The sequence below is a fragment of the Geotrypetes seraphini genome, chromosome 11, assembly GCF_902459505.1.
Source record: "Geotrypetes seraphini chromosome 11, aGeoSer1.1, whole genome shotgun sequence".
Lineage (NCBI taxonomy): Eukaryota > Metazoa > Chordata > Amphibia > Gymnophiona > Dermophiidae > Geotrypetes > Geotrypetes seraphini.
This window is the reverse complement of record NC_047094.1, coordinates 8,599,285-8,623,005: the sequence shown is the minus strand read 5'-3', so window position 1 is coordinate 8,623,005 and position 23,721 is coordinate 8,599,285. Positions and strand designations below refer to the sequence as shown.

Sequence of the window (23,721 nt, the reverse complement as noted above, 5' to 3'; positions counted from 1 at the left end):
CTTCTACTTTAAAACCTCTTCAAATGGCACAGAGTTCGTTAGCAGGGCTCATGATGGGGATAAGGTGCTAGGAGTGCACTTAACCAGTTTGATAAGACTTACACACAGACTATACTCCATTTTGTTTTAAACTAGGCTTTCTACTGCAACTCTGCACAAGACTTATTTCTTAGACAACTTGTTTTTCTGTTTCTCTATTTCAAGCCCAAGAGAGTGGTGTGCTGTTATTTCTTAATGACCAGTGGAAAGACTATTCCACAATGTAAAGACAGTTGAAGGTGCAATCATTTACACAAGTGTTTGACTCTAGATTTTAAGTCAAGGGGTGATCAGATGTAGCCTTTCTTAGGCCAGTAGTCTCAGTTACTGAAGACAGCTGGCAGCATTCTTTTGGGTGCTTTCTGTTTGCATATTTTTTTTTTTTAGGTCTGTCTTTTTGAATTAGACCAAGTTTTGTGGAATATTTGAGTCATTTGGTCCAAAATTGTTCTCAATTTCTTTCAGTAAAAAAGTAACTGTCTTAGATGGTGTCTTCCCCCCCCCCCACTCTAATGTTGATATCTGGATGGAGGTTGCTCATTGATGGACCATTTGTTTGCCCTCACTACCTACTGAAGAAAGATGATATCTGTACTTGATCAACATGGTGCCATAGATTCACAAAAGTTTGTTCTGTTTTTTTGTGTTTGTTTTTTTGCAATTATGGTGCCTCTTTGATCAGTTCACTGTTCAAAGATTTTTGTACTCCTGGTCTTCAGCATCTTAGTTGGTTTCATTGAAGGATTTAAAACCCAAAATCTGTACAGAGGATATAGCAGAGTAGAGTTTTCCTACTAAAGCAAGGTATCCCATTTATCCAGTACATGGCAAGTAAACCTATCAAGTTTTGAATCAAATTTGGTTTTCAGCAGATACCAAAGCCAAGTACCTTTTGAAAAGCGTCACATACTTCATGACTGCTAAAACCAGCAGAAATATCAAAGCTGAGGTGAACCTTGCTCAGTAACTCAATACTTCTCATTTGTACTTTCCTCCACTAGTTTTTCATTCTTCCTCTGTCTTGGAAGGGTTTATTCTTTTTTCTGATCACTGTCCTGTGGAGTATTTTTAATCTTTCTGGACTCTAGTACTATCCTAGTACCGGGCCATGGTGTTGCTTGATGTTATGCTGAGGTTGCAGTGGTGACTCCTTGGTCTTCATTGGTACAACCAGTGTTTTGATGCAGTGTTTTTAATGTTAGATGGATTTAACTTTAGCTATGAAAGTCCAAAGCCAAGCAATATAGTTTGCAGGTGGTTCCAAGTAATAAGTTTGGCATATCTTGGTACCCCCTGCTTACACTAAAGGATGTGATTAAACATATACATGGTTTTAATTCTAGCAAATTGATTTTAAAACTGCACATTCCAACTAGTAGGACACGCTGTCCTGCGAGAACTGACGCAGCCATTCAGAAAGTGGGGCGGGCCCAGGCAGCAGTTCAGACAGTGCGCTCCTGCCAGCCCATACAGCGCTGGACCACCAGACTTCAGGGGGTGTTTAAAAATGTACTGCGGGCCTGGGGTGTTTTAAAAGGAAGGGCCAGTGGGCGGCCATTTTATTAAAGGGTACTGGAAGGGGGGGTTGTCTTCACTCCATATGATGCACCCACTTTTCCACCTCCTTTTGGGGGGTGGAAAAAGTCTGTCTTATGGACTGAAAAATACGATAATTTGCCTTTGAAACGTTCTGTAATCAGGAGACACTAGAAGTTTCCCAACTACTGGAATTGCTGTTGAAGTACTTCTAGGTGCTGGTTTTTTTTAAAAATTATTTTGTAAACTTCATCCCTTTCTTTAGAGATCCTTTATTGAAACAAAAACGAAGAACAGGCAGTGAAGCTCCAAAAATCAATTGACTGAACTTTAAATCTTTCTGAACTCTTTAGATAACCCTAATACCAGGCCATCCATACACCCTCACAGGAGCGAGATCAGGAAGTACTTTTTTTTTTTTTTTAATGAAGTTGACTACCCTGAAACCTTAACTTTTCTACTAGTCATTGAGCAGTTTAAACACTCGCCTGTGCTCCTGAGGGACTGAAAAGAAGTGATATTGATGGGTTGAGAAGTTAAACACTGTAAATCGGGGTTGTTGGGTTAGCGCTGGCTGATCAGTATTTACACTGTTCTAGGAAACGGTTTTTTAAAGCACGGTGGAAAGAGGTAGGATTAGCTGTGAAATCATTTTGATGCCCATTTAACCAGGATGATGAACTGTATGGCGTGACTTGTTTCTTCTGAATAGCAAGAAGACAGCATGGCTAGAGTTAACTCCTCTTGTTCATCAGTGAACATGAAGCAGCCTGATGTTTGGACAGCAGCTTTGCTTATGTTAACTGTGGGGATTATTACAGAACTTGAACATCTGGGTATTTTGGATTTAAGTGTTAGTTTTTCAAAAGTATCATTGAGGAAGAGACAGCCTGACATGTCATGCTCCAGGAAGGTCGATTAGGCCTCCCTTGTGGCAGATGTTTTACATACTTGAGACGGATGTGGATTAAGTCAGGTTAAATACAAGGTGGGGAACCTAGTGTATGGGAAGTGTGTTTGTCTAGGGATGATACAGAACCAGAGAGAGAATTCCAACAGAATGAGCCAAAACTGGTCTACCAGCATCTGCATTGCTAAAAGGATGCTATGTAGAATGGATAGAGGGGGGCAAACTCCTATGCTTATCTATTACCACCTGATGGTGATAGATTCAGGAAATAAGACTAGAAATATTATACATAAGAGTGCAAGAATAGACATACTGGGTCAGACCAATTCAGTATTCCATTTCCACAGTGGTCAATTCTGGAGCTTCCTTATGTCCTGGCATCTCGCTGTTCTTTGGCCCAACTAGGAGATCCTGAGAGAAGGTTAGGGTTAAGAGAGCACCTTGGTCTCCTAGGAGTGGAGGTGGACCACTTAATGTAACTCTGGACAGCATGGATAAGATGTGGACTGTTTTGTATATTATTGGTTGAGTTGAGTTGACTGGACCTATCTCAAAAGGAGCACTTAATACACATTCACTGGGATTTTGATATTTGGTTTGCATTAAATCTCAAGAGATATGATATACAGAGTGGACTCATTTAGGTACAAGCTTCATCAGTGCCACATTTGAGATACTGTCTTGGGTTAAACTGCCTTCGTTACCTAGAACAGTCTCTCTCTAATCAATTTTATACCCTGGAGCTTTTCATGTATGTGCCTCTATTTGAGATTGGCCCATAGGGATCATTTCCTTAAGTATACTTGAAAATATATTTTTCTGCCTGTTCTTATTTTGCTTTGTCTACTTGCAGTTTATTGGTGTTTGGTTTTTTTGGGTTTGTTTATTGAGTGTTTTTTATTTTTTTAATAAATATTTACAGATTTCCATATAAACATACATAATTAGGGTTACCTGATGTCTTCATTAAGACATTACCGCCCTGTTCTGCCCCAAGCCTTGCCTCCACACAAACTTAAGTCTCTCTTATTACCTGAGCTTGGGGCCACATCTGGAGGGCCTTCAAGCAAGCGCAGATACGACACGATGTTTCTCGCATGCATGTGATGTCATTGTGTCGCATACACGCATGATTGGAGGCCCCCAGATGCAGCTTCAAGCTCGGGTCTTTCCAAAACCCAGACAAACTGCTGTGTTTTGGAAGTCTGGGCACCTGGACATCTAGTAACCCTACACATAATCAACCACAATAAAACAAGCTGCATCATGTTTCATCCCCCCCCCCCCCAGTTAAAACCTGTAAATTGAGCAAAGTGGAAATTTCCTTACAAAATCGCAGATACAAAGAGTTGCATTTTCAATAATTTTGTTAAACTTAGCTGTATTGGCGCACAATCGCAGTTGATGAAACAAAGCATTCCACAGTAATGCGGTTGTTTTAGTATCGGTATATCACGTCTTGGCTACCATATTGAGTAGCATCACATTTTCTGATCTCGGTGGTCTTCCAGGACGATGTAACGCAAACGCTTTCAACCTTTCCATTTATGGATCACAAACAGAGCAGAGGTCAAAATGTCTCTCCAGATATTGTGGTCTATTCTAGCTGCAGTTATGTAAAGTTCCTTGCTCATTGCTGCTTTTGTGCTATTCTCCAACTCCCCTTCATTTTTTGACAGTTCTAGACTTGATCATGTGATCCACATATCTTTTCTGTCCCTTGAAGTTTGGAAATCTCCTTTATGGTAGTTAAGAACCTGTTCTTCTAGGTTCCTAACTACCATAGTAAACATTGATCTTCCAGAAACTGGAAGCTTAAAGCCTAGGCCAGTGGTTCCCAAGCCTGTCCTGGAGGCTTCCCATGCCTCTAGGACAGGATTGGGAGCCACTGGCATAAGCAAAGGGGAGTAGAAGCCAAGTACTTAAAGTTCAAATAGTAGCAAATACTGTAATTGTAAGGAAATTGTAAGAGGGGTGGGAGGAAGGTCGGTCCTGATTTTCTGTCTTTTTTTTGTTGTTGTTCTTAGGCCTAGATCATGTTACAGGCTAGTTCCATATAAAATAGAGAATAAATCCTTTTGTTTAAACTGCTCGGAGTAGTCAATTACCGTAAGCAGCAACAGAGACTAAAAGGGACTCTCTGGTACTTTAGAGAATCAAGGAAGCAAAGCTGTGTGAACAGAACTCTGCTTGAAGCTCAGTTCATAGGAAGAGTCTGTATATAATACCCCTGATGGCTTCCTGGGCTGGAGTTCATGGGCACTCCGGAAAGCTGTCCTGCTTGGTGGTTGTGTAAGAATCGTGATACTGCCTCAGTGGGTAAGAAACCTGCATGGTAAAGTATAAAGTGACTTCTCTTTTTTAATCAAAATGCTGGATTCTTGCTAAGCCCTTAAATACAGGTACTGACAGTCTTGAGGAAATGCTTCATGGCAGCCGAACACAGCCTTAGCAGTATAAAACCTCCCAGCTCCAGGGAATATGTATTATAGCTATGACGCTAACATAGAGCTCTCAAGAGTATCTTATCTTGGAGTTTATGAACTTCCTTCTTAGTGCCAGATTGTGCATTAGACCCTGCAGGAGGAAGTCCTGGCAGTCTCTGCTTCTGCCAGGACTTGTGGATTAGTGGCAGAGCCATTATATCAGGCTGAACCTTTGTTAAATCTTGGTCATAGGCATGTTTGGGCTATTGTTTAGGTTTCAGCATTTCTCTGTGGTGAATGTGCATGCAGATAGGAAAAAAGGCCCTGCTTTTCTGGTCATGACCATATTTTTAAAAACTGTGCAGTACTGTTTGCTAGGAATATCTCAAAAGCCAACAAACAGCAGAGGTCCAAAATTTTGTTGGTGTGCAATTTTATTCATCAAATCATAAAATTGTTTGTGTGATATTAATGGGTCACAACATAACCATAAAGACAACTTGTATGCACTGCCCACACCAAACAATGTTTCGTGTTGTGACCCATTAACATCACACAAACAATCACGATTTGGTTAACAAAGGCTCCTGAGGCAGGCCACAGAGGCCGAAACATGTGCGTGTCGAGCCATCGCACAAGATGTTGTGATTTGATGAATAAAATTGCACACCAGCTCCGCTGTTTGTTGGTTCTTGACTTGGTTATGGAGGGCTCCTGGTTTTTGTCTCGCTGTAATTTCTCAAAAGCAACAAGTGATCCTGGTGCTTTATATCCTAAAGAGTTATTAAATAACTTTTTTTTGTTTTGGGGTGGGTTTTTTTTGGCAGTAAGAATGATCTCAAGGCTGCCTGTATATAGTGCATTAGGCTTGCAAAGGTTGATCTCATTCTGCAACTTGCAGACACATGCTTAGTATTATACCAGGTGATGTAGGCTGGGGATGCTCTGAGCAAGGGGATCAGGCACAGTTAATTGCCTTTTTTTGGCTCCTCTCAGGCCCACCCTCTCATATGGGTCCTCTGCGGTTACTAAACAAAACAGAGCAGTGGTTTCAGAGCCCATCAGACAACCGATGTGAACTGTGCTGTGGCAGGACAAGCTGATTAAAAACAGCTGTGCAGAAGTCTGATCCCATCTTAACTATGGCTGTGTGCATGCCTTATCGCGTTCAGGGCGTCAGACTTTGCATGGAAAGTCCTGTTTTAAGATCTGTTTTCAAAGATGCCAAACTTGAAACGTCATTTTCTTTTTAAAGCTTTTTTTTTTTTTTTGGTTAACTAAGTAGGGCTTAAGTATACCCTTGGCATTCTGTTGAAGCTCTTTTTTTCCCAAGATTCTTTACCTATTTTATATCACAATTAAAACATTTGATCCTAGTTGGCAAGTGTTGGATTTACAATCAAGCTGAATCCAAAGAAGTCCTAAATGCATTAAGATTAAAACCTAACTAGCTCCAGAAATGGGTCATATAGTGTAGTGCAGTAGTTAGAGCTACAGCCTCAGCACCCTGAGGTTGTGGGTGTGAATCCAGCACTGCTCTGTGACCCTGGGCAAGCCACTTAATCCCCATTGCCCCATGTACATTAGATATAGAGTGGGAGCCTGCCAGGACAGTTAGGGAAAGATGCTTGAGTACCTGAATAATTTGTAATCCGCATAGAATTATAGGATATTTGGGAATATAAATTATTAGATAGATAAGCATACAGGTTTCAGCTTGCTGTTCTAGGCCATTGAATGGCATAAATGCCCCCCCTCCCCCAGCATGTTAGTATATATTAAATGCAGGTTCTGTACAAAGGACAGCTTTTTTGGTGGAGGTGAGAGGATGGCTGCAGAAAATTGAGGCATTTTATAGCCTTGGGGGTAGGAATGCTAGTTTTCGCCTGTGCTTGGAACTGGGAGCCACTTGTTTATATGCTAGTTCAGTGTCTCTGAAACTGTGCCACGAGATATTCCAGAATTTTACTTTATTTAAAAAATTCCCTTTATACGTATACACTAGAATAGATGACATGTACATCGCATGCGCAAGAGTTTGTCAATGTTATGAGTGTCTACTCTGTTTGCATAAGGATACAACTGCCCAGACGAGCATCATTCTTTGACCCAATTGGTTCTTGAAAACTAACGGCAAATTTTATTTTTTATGCAGTAGTTATCCTAACTTGAGCGAAAGAGCAATCAAGGCTTTGTTACTGTTTGGATCTTCTTATCTTGAACTTGGATTTTCATCTCTGACAGAAATTAAATTGAAAAAAGAGTACAGATGGTAGATGATGAAATGCGTGTATTTGTTGACTTTCTTTTCTCTTATCAAGCAGCATTATGGGGAAAAGATCTAGAACAATTACTTATGCATGCTAATAACTATGGGGAATTTAGGAAACACCTAAAAACATCTGTTCCTGAAGTACTTGGGCAACTGATCTGCACAATCTCTCCCACAACAACTGATCTCTAGAACTGTTAGTCACTAATTTCAAACTCCACCTCTCACTAAAGCCAACTATCCCAAACAAATAACCTTACCCATTTCTTACTCTTTTTGAAAATGACCAATTTTTATTTTATTTTTTTTTAAATTTGGTAAGTTCTTGTTGTAATACGTCTTGGATAATTCTTTTGTAATCTGCCTTGAACTGCAAGGTAATGGCGGAATAGAAATCCCTAATGTAATGTAATGTAATGTAATCTCCAACTTTGTTAGTTCTACTCAGTTTGTAGCATTTTTAATCATTGTAAACCGCATAGAACTTCACGGTTCTGCAGTATATAAACTGTTATTATTGAGCCGTGTTTTGAGTTAATTTGCACTCAAACAAGCACATCCATCGCATTGATTAGCAATTCTAATCTATCTACTTTAGTTTCACCGTTGTTACAATTACCCATACATAGCTTAAAGAACTATAAACTCTCAAACTTAATTTTGTTGGTTTTGTAATTTTACTATTTCAATTATAATGTGCCGCAAAAAATATTCGCTCCATTTAGTGTGCCAAAGCTAAAGTTTGAGTCACTGATGCTAGAAGTTGCGACTGTGGCAACTTGCTCCAAGGGAGAGAGATGTGGCAGATCCACAGCATCCTGAATAGAAACAGTCGCCCCTCTGGTACAGGGTTTTACAGCACAAATTACTAGCTTGAACATACTGCAAGTTTCTTCATTGTAAAGGCAAGATTTTATGTATGGGATACAACACAGGGATACTTGAATAGAAATAAGATCGAAATGCACCATGGCTGAGTTGTTACCTTGGCCAAGATTAGTGGGAGCAAAAGCCAATGGGGGACAGACTTGTACGGTCTGTATAAGAAGCGGCTTCCTACAATAAGCTAACGCAAGCCAGCATGCTTAGCAGTCGGCTGCGGCAACTCTTACCGAGAGAACCACCCATTGGGGAACCTGTGAGACTCAAGGATTAGAAGAGAGGGTAGGTAAGGGGTGGGGGATGGAATAAGTATAGGATGAGAGAGTATGAAGAGGGGATACTAAAAGAAAATTATGACCAGGGACGCCATGTTTGTAAGTTGTTGCCTGAGTCGCAAATAACTGGATAAGGTATGCGATGAACTGGACTTTGTTCTTGTTCACATATGCATATTTTGAATCTTGTTTCATTACTTTATAATTGATACTCTGTTCTCCTCTTTTCCCCCCCCCAAAAAAATACGTCACCACCTTGGGACAAAATCACACTTGCTAGATTTTTCCCTTGACATCCATACTGTGCAGCTATGGTGCCCCAGGAGTGGAGTTTACAGGACTTCATAAAGAGACTGCAACTGTTACTCAGATTCACTTCTTACCCGGACAGGTATTTCTCCCCCTCTTCTTGAGTGAGTGCTGTGCATGCTTTGACTGCAAGGGACAAACTTGGTTAATTTTCTGTTGTTCTTGGGTTTTCCTCTCCCTCTACCAGGGTCGACTTCTGTCTTTGCTCGATGACAACACCATTCACTTGTGGGAGATCTTCCAGAAGGATGGCTGCTCTCACTTGGAAGAGACTCATAGCTTCACGCTCCCAGGACGGCCAGGGTTCGAGAGTACTAAGTAATTAAGCTGCTTCTCTTTTCTCTCATGCCTGTCAAGACGATGCTTGTAGGGAATGATGCTGGCTTTTGAACTGTCGACATTTTTAAAAGTGAAATTTTCTTCCCTCAAATCAAGTTCAATCTTATAAATTGCCAATTTCTGATCGGACGAATTGAGCACCTACTTTTTTTTTTTTTTTGTTTTTTTTTTGTTTACAGGGAGAGTTTACAGCAGGGGTATGTCATCATTCTGATATAGGTCCATAGTGGTTAAAAAAAAATCTGAACTGGGAAGGGAGTAGGGAGAGAAGATGCCAAGGACCTGCATAATGAAGACACTTTGTCAATAAGAAGTTTTGAACATGCATGTAGAAATTGAAACAATGAACCAACTTAAGTAATGCCAGTACAGAGTGGGCCAAAAATAGGACAGTATTCATTTCTTTTCATTATTTCACAAATAATCGTGTGAAGTTTTTGTATCTGTTACAACATTTTGCTTTTTACTTGAGTTATTGTTCAGTAGTATATGTATTCAATACCTGTGCAATAAAAGAAATAATGAAATAAATATTATATACCCTACTTTTGGCTCACCCTGTATAGTTCCAAAAAGTGTGAGTTCATATAATAGTGTGTGCATTTCAAAAAGAAGGCAAAGAACCTCAAATGCCCAAACTTCACCCTGCCTAATGAATGTCTCTACTGGGGTATGATTTTTTATCATTGGTCCAAAAACCTAGTGTTTGTTCCAAATATTAAGTGAATGTTTTTACCCTAAAACTTAAAGCCATTGCCACATTCATGAAAAAAGACAAAAAAAAAAGTACTTATTGTGGTCTAGTGTCTAATAGCCTGCTAGAATCTCTTAGGAGTCCGCAATTTGTCCTTTTGAAGTCTTGACTGTTGCTCAAACTGTTTCATTGCTTCATCAGGGACTAATTGTTGGAATGGTTGAATATGCAGATTTTCCAATTGATATTAACATCCTCATCCTAAGTGCTTCGTGCAACACTGCAGTGACTAATCATTCAAACTGAGATTAGTATCCACTTGAATTTGCATAGCTGGACCTCCTGCCTTTGAGCAAGTGAGGCTGTAACTGACTCCACTCTCTGAGCTCAGGGTGTCATCTCACTATCCATTTGAGATGATCCATGCAGTTAATTTTAAGCCAAGCAAAATGTCTACAAGATGCAAGCATGAGAGGAAAAGTGGCTGGTAAAAGATTTGTTCACAGGGGCTGTCAGGTGAGCACCAGTTGTCTTAATGGGCTTTAGGCAAAGTTATAGTGGTGATGGGCACTGGTGATTCTATTTTGTTTTTTTGTGACTTTGCTTACATATTATACCAGGACAAGCAGGCAGCATATTCTTAACGCATGGGTGACGTCACCGACGGAGCCTCGGTACGGACCTTTTTAACTAGAAAGTTCTAGTTGGCCGCACCGCGCATGCGCGAGTGCCTTCCCGCCCGACGGAGGAGAGCGTGGTCCCCAGTTTCTTCGTTTCCGCGGAGCGAAGAAGACGCATGTGTTTTCAACGGCCGTTTGAAAAACTACTTTTTGCCCTTCCCGCTCGCGTATTTTCTCACTTTTTTCCTTTTTTTCTTATCGGATTCCCTTTATTTTTGTTTAAAAAAAAAAAAAAAAACTTGTCGTAGGTTTTCTTTATTTTTTTCAGGCCAGCCCCGGCGGGGCCTGTTGCCACCATACAGGCCTCTGGATTCAATTTTGCAGAGGCCGTGTTTCCCTTCATGCCCCCTCAACCGGGTTTTAAGAAGTGCCAGCGGTGTGCACGCCCGATCTCCCTCACCAACCCACACAATTGGTGCCTCCAGTGCTTGGGTCCAGAGCATCGGGCTGACACCTGCACCCGCTGTGCTACGCTTAAAAAGCGTACTTTGAAAAATTGGCAGATCCAGCAAAATATTTTGTTTGGTACTGGATCTGCCATGGAACCGGCTGCGACGTCGACGGCACCACAAAAGTCGCCACCGACGACATCGACACCACCGGACCCTTCCTCGGGGTCGTTGGGCCCAAGTAAGCCGGCTAAGAAGCCTCTCTCTTCCCTTGAGCGCCCTCCGGCCATGGTTGCGACACCGGCCCTCCCGGCGCCGCACCGGCCCCGCAACGCTCCGCTCCGATCTCGGTGAGTGCCTCATCATCGGCCTCCTCATCGCCGGAGCGTAGAGCGGCACCTATGGTACCGAAGAAGAAAAAAGCGGTACCGGTGCCTCCCCTGGATGACCGCATCGCGGCCATACTCCAAACACAGTTACAGGAGCAGCTGCAACAACAGCTCCAACAACTGTTGCCGGCGTTGCTGGCACCGCACCTTCCGGTACAGGACCAGTCCGAGCCTCACACTGTCCCATCGGTGTCGACCCCCTCGGTACCGATTAATACTTCCATGCCGGTGCTCTTGGCAGAAACACCTACAGTACGTACCCGTGATGCTGCCGATCCTGTCCGGTCCCAGGAACGACATCGGTCTTCCTCACCCGGTACCGCCTCGGTGCGCTCAGGCAAATCTCTTTCAAAGACCCGCCATGCCGAGCCCTCCACACCGATGTCCAAACGTACGCACCCCGACGTTAGGGAACCAGATTTGTGGGAAGACTCCCCTCATGGTACCGAGGAGGACGCTTCATCAACCGATGAAGAACCCTCCATGACCGACACCGTCTCCAAACCAGAGCAATCCTCTTTCTCCAAATTCCTTAGGGAGATGTCAGCAGCTCTTTCCATTCCCTTGGAGTCCGACTCTAAAAAGTCTCAGGCTTTCCTCGATGCCCTAGACTTTGAGCAACCTCCCAAAGAATTTCTGAAGTTGCCCGTCCACGACATCTTACGGGAAACTTTCTATAAAAACTGGGAAGCTCCCCTCACGGTTCCTGGAGCCCCTCGTAAATTGGATAGCTTGTACCGGGTTATTCCAATCCCAGGGTTTGATAAACCTCAATTGCCTCATGAGTCCCTCCTGGTGGAATCTACTTTGAAAAAATCTCAGGGTTCCAGTGTATATGCCTCTACCCCTCCTGGCAGAGAGGGAAAAACCATGGATAAATTTGGTAAGCGCCTTTTCCAAAATGCCTTGTTAGCCAATAGAGCCAACAACTACACCTTCCACTTCTCCTTCTACATGAAGCATCTGGTGCAACAGCTCTCCTCCTTACAGAAATACCTTCCTGAACGTAAGGTCCCTCTTTTCCAGCAACATATTTCCAGCCTCCTCCAACTCAGGAAATTCATGGTTCGCTCCATCTACGACTTATTTGAGCTCACCTCTTGCGCATCTGCCCTGTCGGTGGCCATGCGACGTTTGGCATGGCTGAGAGTCTCTGACCTGGACATTAACCACCAGGACCGCCTGGCTAACGCACCTTGTCTGGGTGATGAACTCTTCGGAGAGTCCCTGGACTCAACAAACCAGAAACTCTCAGCACATGAGACCAGGTGGGACACTCTGATTAAACCTAAAAAGAAGACTCCACCTGCTCGCACCTACAGACAGCAGTCTTCATACCAGCGCAGGTTCTCGGCCAGACCTCTCAACCCGCCTCAACAGCAGCCTCGCCGACCTCGTCAACAGCATCAATCTCAGGCTCGCTCACAGTCTCACCAACCTGCCAAGCCTCTCCCTCCGTCAAAACCATCTCAGCCCTTTTGACTTTTTCCTCCAGGGCATAGCCAGTCTCCCATCATCATTGCCTCTTCCTCAGCCTATCGGAGGTCGCCTCCAAATCTTCCTCAGCCGTTGGGAGGTCATCACATCAGACCAATGGGTCCTCAACATCATTCGCCACGGCTACTCTCTCAACTTCCAGACTCTTCCACCAGACAATCCTCCCATAGAGTCTGCTTCTCACTCTTCCCAAACCCCCCTCCTCCTGAGGGAGGTCCAATCCTTCCTTCTCAATGCCATCGAAGAGGTGCCTCCGGACCAAAGGGGTCAGGGATTCTACTCCTGCTACTTCCTGATTCCCAAGAAGACAGGAGACCTTCATTCCATCCTCGATCTCAGGGACCTCAACAAGTGTCTGGTCAAGGAGAAGTTCAGAATGCTCTCCCTTGCCACGCTTTACCCTCTTCTCTCTCAACACGACTGGCTATGTTCCCTGGACCTCAAAGAGGCCTACACTCACATCCCAATCAATCCGACTTCACGTCGCTACCTACGGTTTCAGATACAGCACCGTCACTATCAGTACAAAGTACTACCTTTTGGCCTCGCTTCATCGCCCAGGGTGTTCACCAAGTGCCTTATTGTGGTGGCGACCTTCCTCAGGTCTCACAACCTCCAAGTGTTCCCCTACTTGGACGATTGGTTGGTGAAAGCACCTACGTCTCCACTGGTGCTACAAGCCACTCATCACACCATCTCTTTCCTCCATCTCCTGGGGTTCGAGATCAACTACCCCAAGTCACATCTGCTTCCCACACAGTGACTTCAGTTCATTGGAGCAGTTCTCAACACCACTCTGATGAGGGCGTTTCTACCCTCCGACCGACACCGGACCCTGCTCCACCTCTGTCGTCAGGTGCTCCTTCATCACTCCATTCCTGCCCGACAGATGATGGTCCTCCTGGCCCACATGGCCTTGACGGTCCATGTGCTTCCTCTGGCGCGACTCCACCTCAGGACACCTCAATGGACTCTTGCCAACCAATGGTCACAGACCACGGATCTTCTTTCTCATCCCATCTCTGTGACATCGTCTCTTCAGCAATCTCTTCAATGGTGGTTGAACTCCTCAAATCTTTCCAGGGGTCTACTCTTTCATCTACCCCCTCACTCCATGATCATAACCACGGATGCCTCCCCCTATGCGTGGGGAGCTCACCTGGGAGATCTACGCACCCAGGGACTCTGGACCCCTCAGGAGCGTCAACATCACATCAATTTCCTGGAACTCGGAGCCATATTCTATGCTCTCAAGGCCTTCCAGCACCTCCTCTGCCCTCGGGTCCTTCTCCTGTGCACAGACAATCAAGTCGCCATGTACTACATAAACAAGCAAGGCGGCACCGGATCTCGCCTCCTTTGTCAGGAGGCTCTCAGCATCTGGACCTGGGCCACGGCCCGCAATCTCTTCCTCAAGGCTGTCTATATCCAGGGCGAACAGAACTCCCTGGCCGATAATCTCAGCCGCATCCTTCAACCTCACGAGTAGACTCTGGACCCTTCAACACTCCACTCCATCTTTGCTCGTTGGGGCACTCCGCAGGTGGACCTCCTTGCAGCGCCTCACAACCATCAGCTACCCCAGTTCTGTTCCAGACTCTTCTCTCCTTACCGTCTGGCCCCGGATGCATTCCTGCTCGACTGGACGGATCGGTTCCTCTATGCCTTTCCTCCACTACCTCTGATGTTGCGGACGTTTTCCAAACTCCGCAGGGACAAGGCCACCATGATTCTCATCGCCCCTCGCCAACACTGGTTCTCCCTCCTGCTCCAGCTCAGCTCCAGGGAGCCCATTCCTCTTCCTGTATTTCCTACTCTACTTACACAGCAGCATCAGTCTCTACTACATTCCAATCTGTCCTCGCTCCACCTGACAGCTTGGTTTCTCTCGGGCTGACCTCTCCAGAGAATCTGTCTCAGCCTGTCCGTCGTATTTTGGATGCCTCCAGGAAACCGGCCACCCTCCAATGTTACCATCAGAAGTGGACCAGGTTCTCCTCTTGGTGTCTACTTCATCATCACGATCCCACCTCATTGGCGGTGGAAACTGTACTGGACTATTTGCTTTCTCTCTCAGACGCTGGCCTCAAGTCTACCTCAATCAGAGTCCACCTCAGTGCCATCACTGCGTTTCATGAGCCTATCCTCGGAAAACCTCTCATGGCTCATCCCCTGCTTTCCAGGTTCATGAGAGGCCTCTTCAATGTCAAACCACCTCTGAAGCCTCCTCCAGTCGTCTGGGACCTGAATGTGGTTCTCTCAGCCCTCATGAAACCTCCATTTGAGCCTCTTGCCACGACTTCACTCAAATTTCTTACATGGAAGGTGCTTTTTCTCATTGCCATCACCTCTGCCAGGAGGGTTAGTGAGCTGCATGCACTGGTTGCTGACCCACCTTTCACGGTTTTTCACCATGACAAGGTGGTTCTGCGTACCCATCCTAAATTTCTTCCCAAGGTGGTCTCGGACTTCCACCTCAACCAGTCCATTGTATTGCCTGTCTTTTTCCCTAAACCCCACTCTCATCCTGGGGAACAGGCGTTACACACGCTGGACTGTAAGCGTGCCCTGGCATACTACCTTGACCGTACCAGAACTCACCGCACGTCCCCTCAGCTCTTTCTGTCCTTCGACCCTAACCGTTTAGGTCGTCCTGTCTCTAAACGAACGCTTTCCAACTGGTTTGCTGCCTGCATTGCGTTCTGTTATACTCGGGCCGGTCTCTCACTGGAAGGTGCTGTCACGGCCCACAGGATCAGAGCTATGGCTGCTTCTGTGGCTTTCCTCCGCTCCACGCCCATTGAGGAGATCTGCAAAGCTTCCACTTGGTCCTCAGTTCACACGTTCACTACTCACTACTGTCTGGATGCCTTCTCCAGACGGGATGGGCACTTCGGCCAATCTGTGTTACAAAATTTATTTTCCTAATGGCCAACCATCCCTCCTCCCTCTCTTTTAGCTTGGAGGTCACCCATACGTTAAGAATATGCTGCCTGCTTGTCCTGGGATAAAGCACAGTTACTTACCGTAACAGGTGTTATCCAGGGACAGCAGGCAGATATTCTTACGACCCACCCACCTCCCCGGGTTGGCTTCTTAGCTGGCTTATCTTAACTGGGGACCACGCTCTCCTCCGTCGAGCGGGAAGGCACCCGCGCATGCGCGGTGCGGCCAACTAGAACTTTCTAGTTAAAGGTGTCCGTACCGGGGCTCCGTTGGTGACGTCACCCATACGTTAAGAATTTCTGCCTGCTGTCCCTGGATAACACCTGTTACGGTAAGTAACTGTGCTTTTTTGTACTTCTGACTCTGACTCCAGGTACACGAAATTTCCTCCGACTCCTCGACTTTGACTCAGACTCCACAGCCCTGGTTACTCCTAGGAGTTTAAGGGTGGGTTGTATAGGGTATTTGGAGGTCTTTATTTCTAGTTCTGTGATGGAGGGGTTTTTGTCCTTTTTGAGCAGTAGAAATTTTGTTTTGTCTGTGTTCAGCTTCAATTTGTGGTCTGCCATCCATTTTTCCACTGCTTGTAGAGTTTTTTTTAAAATTTTTCTGTAGAAGTGGGGTCAGGAGAATCGAAGGGTAGAAGTATGGTGATGTCGTCAGCATAGCTAAATGAAGTTACATTTAGGTTATCTAGGGTAGAACCAAGGGAAGATTAAAAAGAGGTTGAAGAGAGTGGTGAGCCTTGAGGGACTCCACAGGGGTTGGACTAGGGTTCTGATTTAACATCATTTGACTTTACTCTATGTTCTGGATTTAAGGAATCCTTGGAACCAGTTATGTACCCTGCCTGAAATCCCTATGGCTTCTTGTATCTGTAGTAGAATGGTGTGGTCAACCAGATCGAATGCTGCAGATAGATTAAGTTGAATTATCAGCATCCTTCTTCCTTTGCTGAAGTGCTGTCGGGCTGCCTAGGAGGGTTACTAGTAGAGTCTCCATTCTGTGGTTGGATCTGAACCCTGATTGAGAGAGGTGGAGAAGATTGTGGTCTTCAGGTAATTAGTGAGGTATTGTGCAACTAGTCCTTCTATTAGTTTGACATATATTGGTATTGAAGCAATGGGTCTATAGTTAGCGGGGTTATCTATTAGGCCTTTGTGATCTTTCACAATTGGAGTGATTATGATTTCTCCTAGGTGCTGCGGGAATTGACCTTCAGTGAGTGTAATTTGGATCCATTGCATGAGGCTGGCTCTAAATTTGGGGGTGGCATTGGTTATCAGATAAGTGGGACAGTTGTTCAGGTCGTATGAGGCTTGGCTGTATTTTTTTTGTAGAGTCGATTCATGTCTGTCCATTGTACTGCTGGAAATTAGGTCCAGATCCTGTCTGCTGCAATGGCTTCTCCTATTGGGGGGTTTGTTATTATCTCATCGAGGTGGGGGCATGTGTTATTGGAAGATAGTCCTGATCGTTGTAATCTTGTTTTTTGAAGTAGTCTGCGAGTTGAGTGGCTGTTGGTGGGTTTGATGTCGGTGAGGTTTTTTACTAGCTTGAATAATTTTTTTGAGTCGATTGAATCCAGGCCTACCAGGTTGGAGTAGTAATCTTTTCTTTTTTCCTTGAGTTTGGTCTTGTATTGTTTGATTAGACTTCTCCATGCTATTTTGGATTGATCTTGATTGATTTTTTTTTTCCAGTTTCTTTCCAGTTGTCTGCAGTGCCTTTTGAGTTGGAGAAGTTCGGAGTCGAACCATTTGTCAGAATGTCTGCAGATTTTGTGTTTTGTTTTTATTGGTGCTAGCTCATTTAGGATTGTTTCGCTTAATGTTTGCCATTGTGGTATGAATTCTTTGTGGTCTATGGATTCTATTGCGGGGTCTGCTTTGTCCCAAAATGTGGTTGGTTCGATTTTTGGACGGGTTTTGATGGGGGATTTATGGGGTTTATGTTTATAATTGCATTGGGCCCAGTTGATATTGAAGGTGTATTTATAATGATCTGACAAGAGGGAGGGGGTTCCAGGATCCGTTTGAGATGTGGATTTCAGGAGAGTGAGGATGTTGGGTCATGTATGCTGCAATATCTAGTTGGTGGCCTTTTTCGTGTGTGGTTTGGGGTTGAGTATTTAGTAGGTTAGTGCTTTGAGTAGGCGAGCATGCTTTCAACTTGATTTGGAGGTATGGTCTTCAAGGTGGAGATTTATATTTCCTAGTAGCAGGTTGTAGGTTGATGTTAGAGAATTCTGGAAGATGGAAGTCTTCAAGTGAATGTTTTGTTGCGCTCCATTTTCCTGGGGCTATATAGCAGAGAATGCAGGTTATGGTGTCTTTGAGTGTGTCGCCAGATAGTTGGCAGGCTAGAAGATCCAGATCGGGAGTAGTGTGTTTGTCTAGGACTTTTATGTTGAGATTGTTTTTGGCAAGGATTGCTAATCCTTACCCTTGCTTTTTTTTCTCGGCAGACTAGCTCTACTTTATATCCCTTGGGGCAGAATTCTGTTATGCAAGGGTCAGAGTCAGAGGTTAACCAGGTTTCAGCTCCACGGGGCGGTGAATGGCCTTGTCCCCGTCCCCGCAGAGATGACTTATTTTTCTTTCCCCATTTCAACGAGTTACCCACGGTTACTCGCGGCTAGCCACGGGTAACAACCACCATGTCATTCTCTAGTTCTAAACTTACTGTTGAAATCTGTTGGCGTTTATAATGCCAGTAATTTTTACGATCTCAGACAATCAATGTTGCCACGCTTTTGCTTGCAAATGAGCTCCGTAGGTCCACAAATTCTATCAGATCAGTTGGAGAAAGCGACTGACGTGCAAAATAGTCCACGGAAAGAGGCATAAATTATATTACATTAGTAATATTAGCGCCAATACCTTATGGTTTTAGGCAGATTACAAAAGGAAGAGATTCTGGTTATTCCAGAAGATTCCAGGGAAGCTATTAGTATAAATGTGCGCTTACACCAGGAAATGTTACATCATAGGCATGCCTTATAGCGCACCATAGGCACACGTCATAAGCATTCATCAATGTCATGAGGGGAAGGGTGGAGAACTACCACTAAACTTTTTTTTTTTTTTTTTACACTGCTTCTGTGGCAGGCATATTGTATACACTGCCTTCGTAAATATATTAATTTTTTTTTTTTTTTTTTAAATTCTACCTCTCGTGCAATCGGCAGTCCCAGACCTGCCGGCATATTCCTTTTAAGACATGTGCATGACACGCCTTTAAGACACACGCATGAAACGTGCCCCCTCCCCCATTAAGTATGATAAATATATCTTCATCTCTTGCAATCGGCAGCCCAGACCTGCCTTGGTGCACTTCTAGACACGTATGCCTGAGGCATTTTTAACGTACGCAGTTCAAAGCTACCAGGTTCTCCAGACCTGCTGGTAACTTTGGAGCATTGAAGGTCGGTGCTTCATTTCATGCATCAGCAGGAAATGTCTGGGCATTGTCAGAGTGCTCATTTTTAATATTAATTACCTCATTGTACTATATTTACATACTATAGTCAGAGGATGCTACGAAGCATGGAAAAGGCCACACACAGCCATTATAAGAACATAAGAATAGCTTTACTGGGTCAGGCCAATGGTCCATCAAGCCCAGTAGCCTGTTCTCATGGTGGCCAATCCAAGTCACTAGTACTTGGCCAAAACCAAAGGTGTAGCAATATTCCATGCTACCAATATAGGGCAAGCAGTGGCTTCCCCCATGTCTTTCTCAGTAATAGACTATGGACTTTTTTTCCTCCAGGAACTTGTCCAAACCTTTCTTAAAACCAGCTATGCTATCCTCTGGCAACACATTGGAAGCTAAAATACTAGACATTAACCAGTTAGAACTGGTTCAGAGTAGACTGTTAAAGGCACGGTAAGTTTTGAACATTGGAGCCCCTAGTGTGTTGCACCAGGTTGCCAGAGTGTGCATCCGGCTCTGAATTAGGCTGCTATTACTCCTCCTCCTTCCTTGCAGTGCCCTACTTTTTCTATACTATCTTCCTCCCCCACAGTGCATTTTAATGTATCTACCACCTGAGGAAGTAGAATCTGGACACCAAAAGTAGAGAATGACACGGGGACAAATTTTTTCCTGTCCCGTCCCTGTGAGTTTTGTTGCTGTCCCTGTCTCTGCCCCGTTCTGTAAACACTGCTTTAATTGTACAAGTCTTGAACACTTATGATTTTAAAATGTTTGAAGCTTGTGCAGATGAGGACAGAGCTTGCAGGAATGGGGCAGGGACAGGAAAAGAACTTGCCAGGACAGTACAGGAAAATGAGTTCCCATGGGGACGGGGAAAAATTTGTCCCCTTGTCATTCTCTTAACCCAAAGGTTCATGCTTAGTTAAATTGATTAGATTATACATTGCTATTTGCTTCTCACTTTATTCCTGCATATGGTAAAACTTGCAATTCCTTTTCTCAAAATTAAGTAATTGATGTCCCATTCTCTTACATCTCCTTCAGACTGTATAATGTGGTGGTTATTCCGTCCATTCAAGTGGAATTATTAGCAAACAAGTGATGTAATTTTTTTTTTTTTTTAATGTGGGGGACCAAGCTCAGAATAATCTAGGATGCAGTCTTCTGCAGGTGTGCATGTTACTGGGCTTTGTCTTGCAGGACTGCATGGCACAACTGGTTTCCTGATCACTTATTTGCAGACCTTCTCACCCTTCTCTCCATCTACTTTGGCAGCTCCCCTCCCAGCGTAACGCGTGTGACTGTGATCCTACTGCTGTCTTCATGTGCGGTTGTTTGTCTGGGCACTGAAGGAGGAAGCACATACTTTGTGGAACTTCCTAGCTTAAAGCTGATGGAGGCCAAAACTCTTCTGCAGGATGAGATCATGCGAAGGTGAGTTGGACTGGCAACTTTGGGGTCATTTGTATCAGAGTGGGGGCTTGAGGCCAGCGCTGGAGATGTAGGACCAACTTGGAAGTCAAATGGATCTCTGAAATTTTCCTTGGAAGTGAGTTGTTGTCTAGATATCCATCTTAGTCTGATTTATCTTAATAAAGATGGTTATTTAAATCCTAACGAAATCACACATACCTTCTAACTCTGGGTAAACAAGTCCTTAATTCCCAAATCAAGTGGAGTTTTACTTCCTGGGAGTCCCAAGTCCTGACTGCGATGGTACAGTTTAGCAGGTTTGAGTTCATAAGAACATAAGAACATAAGAAGCGCCATCTCCGGATCAGACCTTCGGTCCATCAAGTCCGGCGATCCGCACACGCGGAGGCCCTGCTAGGTATTCGCCTGGCTTATTTTATAGCCAACCATATCTTTATATGCCTATCTCAAGGAGATATGCATCTAGTTTGCTTTTGAAACCTAGGACTGTCGATTCCGCAATAATCTCCCCTGGGAGAGTATTCCAGATGTCAACCACTCTCTGTGTGAAGCAGAACTTCACTGCTTTTCAATTCACTGGTTTTGCTAAGATGCACTTTAAGTGACTTGCATTCAGGTATAGTATATTATTTCTTAAGAGGGTTATGATTAGAGAATGACATGAGGACAAATTTTTTCCCCGACTCTGGGAACTCATTTTCTCGTCCCTGTGAGTTCTTTTCCTGTCCCTGCCCCATTCCTGCAAGCTCTGTCCTCATCTGCACAAGCCTCAAACACTTTAAAATCCTAAGTAGCAGTGTTCTAGAGCTCAGATTGTGATGTCATAATGCCTCATTCCACCAATGCCTAAACTTCGTCCTCATCTGCACAAGCCTCAGACACTTTAAGTTCCTAAGTAGCAACGTTCTAGAGCTCAGATTGTGATGTCATAATGCCTCATTCCACCAATGCCTAAACTTCGTCCTCATCTGCACAAGCCTCAGACACTTTAAGTTCCTAAGTAGCAACATTCTAGAGCTGGGGTGTCAAAGTCGATCCTCAAGGGCCGCAATCCAGTTGGGTTTTCAAGATTTCCCCAATGAATATGCATGAGATCTATGTGCATGCACTGCTCTCAATGCATATTCATTGGGGAAATTCTGAAAACCCGACTGGATTGCGGCCCTCGAGGACCGACTTGGACACCTGTGTTCTAGAACTCAGATTGTGATGTCATAATGCCTCATTCCACCAATGCCTCATCTGCCCAAACCTCAAACACTTTAAAATCATGTGTTCAAGGCTTGTACAGTTAAAGCAGTGTTTACAGAATGGGGCAGAGACAGGGACAGCAACAAAATTCACAGGGACGGGAGGGCTTACAGGAATAAGGGCGGGGACGAGGAAATTGAGTTCCTGCGGGGAAAAATTCAAGGGAAACTTAAAAGCCTTCCTGTTTAAGGATGCTTACGACCTCTGAGATCCTTATTCCCATCCTAACTACAAAGGAGGAGCATAGCCACCCCTCCCTAATGTTTTATTTGCTGTTCTTCTATCCCAGGGGTAGGCAATTCCGGTCCTCGAGAGCCGGAGCTAGGTCAGGTTTTCAAGATATCCACAATGAATATGTATGATATGGATTTGCATGCACTGCCTCCTTGAGATGCAAATCTATCTCATGCATATTTATTGTGGATATTCTGAAAACCTGACCTGGTTCTGGCTCTTGAGGATCAGAATTGCCTATCCCGGTCTATCCTATTTTCAGTTGTAGTTCAGCCCTCCCTACCATTTGTTCCTGTACGTCGTTCTATGTCCTATGTCTTCATTTTATTCCCCAAAATTTTATTTTAAATTTTTTTATATTGTAACCCCGTACACCGCTTAGACAGCTATTATAAGCAGTAAATCAAATTTTAATAAACTTGGAAACGTCATTCTTTAGTTAAGAACTTACTCTTGAAGATGTGGGAAGGGGTTAAGCGACTTGGAGAAGTAAGGTTTTGAATCTTAGCTGTGGTTGTTCACTGCTTTTTTTTTTTTTTGGCAGGGCTGTGGAGTTGATACACAAAACCTTCCAACTTCATTATTTATGGTATCTCCACTTAGACTCCATACAGATAAGGGTAAAGAAAGGATACAGAAAGGGTATCAAGGCAATTTTTAAGGGATCACATACAGGTCATGGACCTGATGGGCCGCGGTGGATGCAGACTGCTGGGCGCGATGGACCACCGGTCTGATCCTGCAGAGGCGACTTCTTATGTTCTTATATAGGAGTTCACAGGGTGGGGGACAGAGACAGACCTTGCAGGGAAAAATAAATTTGATCATGTCACCCCATTGGTTACCAGTCAAACACTGTTTAACATACAAGATCTTACTTTTAGTCTTTGAAACGCGAGTTAATGGATCTCCATCTTAGAAAATTACTTAATACCTCACATACAACCTTGTATCTTCGTTCCCTTCAGCAGAATTTACTTATTGTACCATCATACAGATGCATTACATATTCATCTATTCAAGACGGTATCTTCCTAGTTGTTGCTCCACAATTATGGAATGCACTTCCCAACTATATCTGAATGGAACCTAAAGCACATTGGCTCCCAGTCGATCATCGAATTAGTTATAAAATTATACTTTTAACATTCAAAACAAAACTAAGTAATCAACCTGACTATATCAATAGACTTTTAATTCCTTATAACTCATTAAAATCTCTCCGGTCCATATCGCAGAACCTTATTATCATACTATCTTTGAAATCAATAAATACACTGCGCTCCAATAACTTTGCCGTAACTGCTCCTACTTTATGGAATTCATTACCTAATTATCTGCGTAGCTCGATCAAAAACAATTTAAAGCTTTGTTAAACATTCTTGTTTAAAGATGCTTTTGAATAATAAATGTCCTTTTAAGGACAAAGCCAAGCTAAAGCCTAGCTAAATTAAAACACATTGTTACCTCCCCCTATGTTTCTTTCCTTAAATGTAACACTTTTTCTATAACAAATGTAGTTCTTCCCTACTACCCTATTGTGTGAAGTAAGTCCATACTTTTATTAAAGATTTTAAGTAGATTGTGTAGTTATTCTGTATCCCTTGTTTTTATGTATTTTTATAAAATTTTATTGTAAGCCGCTTAGAAATCTGATTAGGCGGTTGAAAAAAATATTTTTAAGAAACTTGAAACTTGATTTAAAAATCTCCTAAAAAATTCTTTTTCATGGATGCCTATGGTGATAGGATAAAAAAAAAAATTAACCATAGTGGACA

The 23,721-nt window shown here is 43.7% G+C and overlaps 1 protein-coding gene across 3 annotated transcripts in view; it reads left to right on the top strand.

Annotated features, from left to right (window-relative positions):
• Window positions 1-23,721, top strand: part of LLGL1 (LLGL scribble cell polarity complex component 1) — a 110,090-nt gene that overhangs the window by 43,847 nt on the left and 42,522 nt on the right. For 2 of the 3 annotated variants that reach the window (XM_033914126.1, XM_033914125.1), the window contains exons 3-5: window positions 8,650-8,731; window positions 8,837-8,967; window positions 20,300-20,458. In XM_033914126.1, coding sequence (XP_033770017.1) covers window positions 8,650-8,731; window positions 8,837-8,967; window positions 20,300-20,458 — 372 coding nt within the window. The remainder of the gene's footprint in view (window positions 1-8,649; window positions 8,732-8,836; window positions 8,968-20,299; window positions 20,459-23,721) is intronic. The other variant, XM_033914127.1, reaches the window with a different exon arrangement.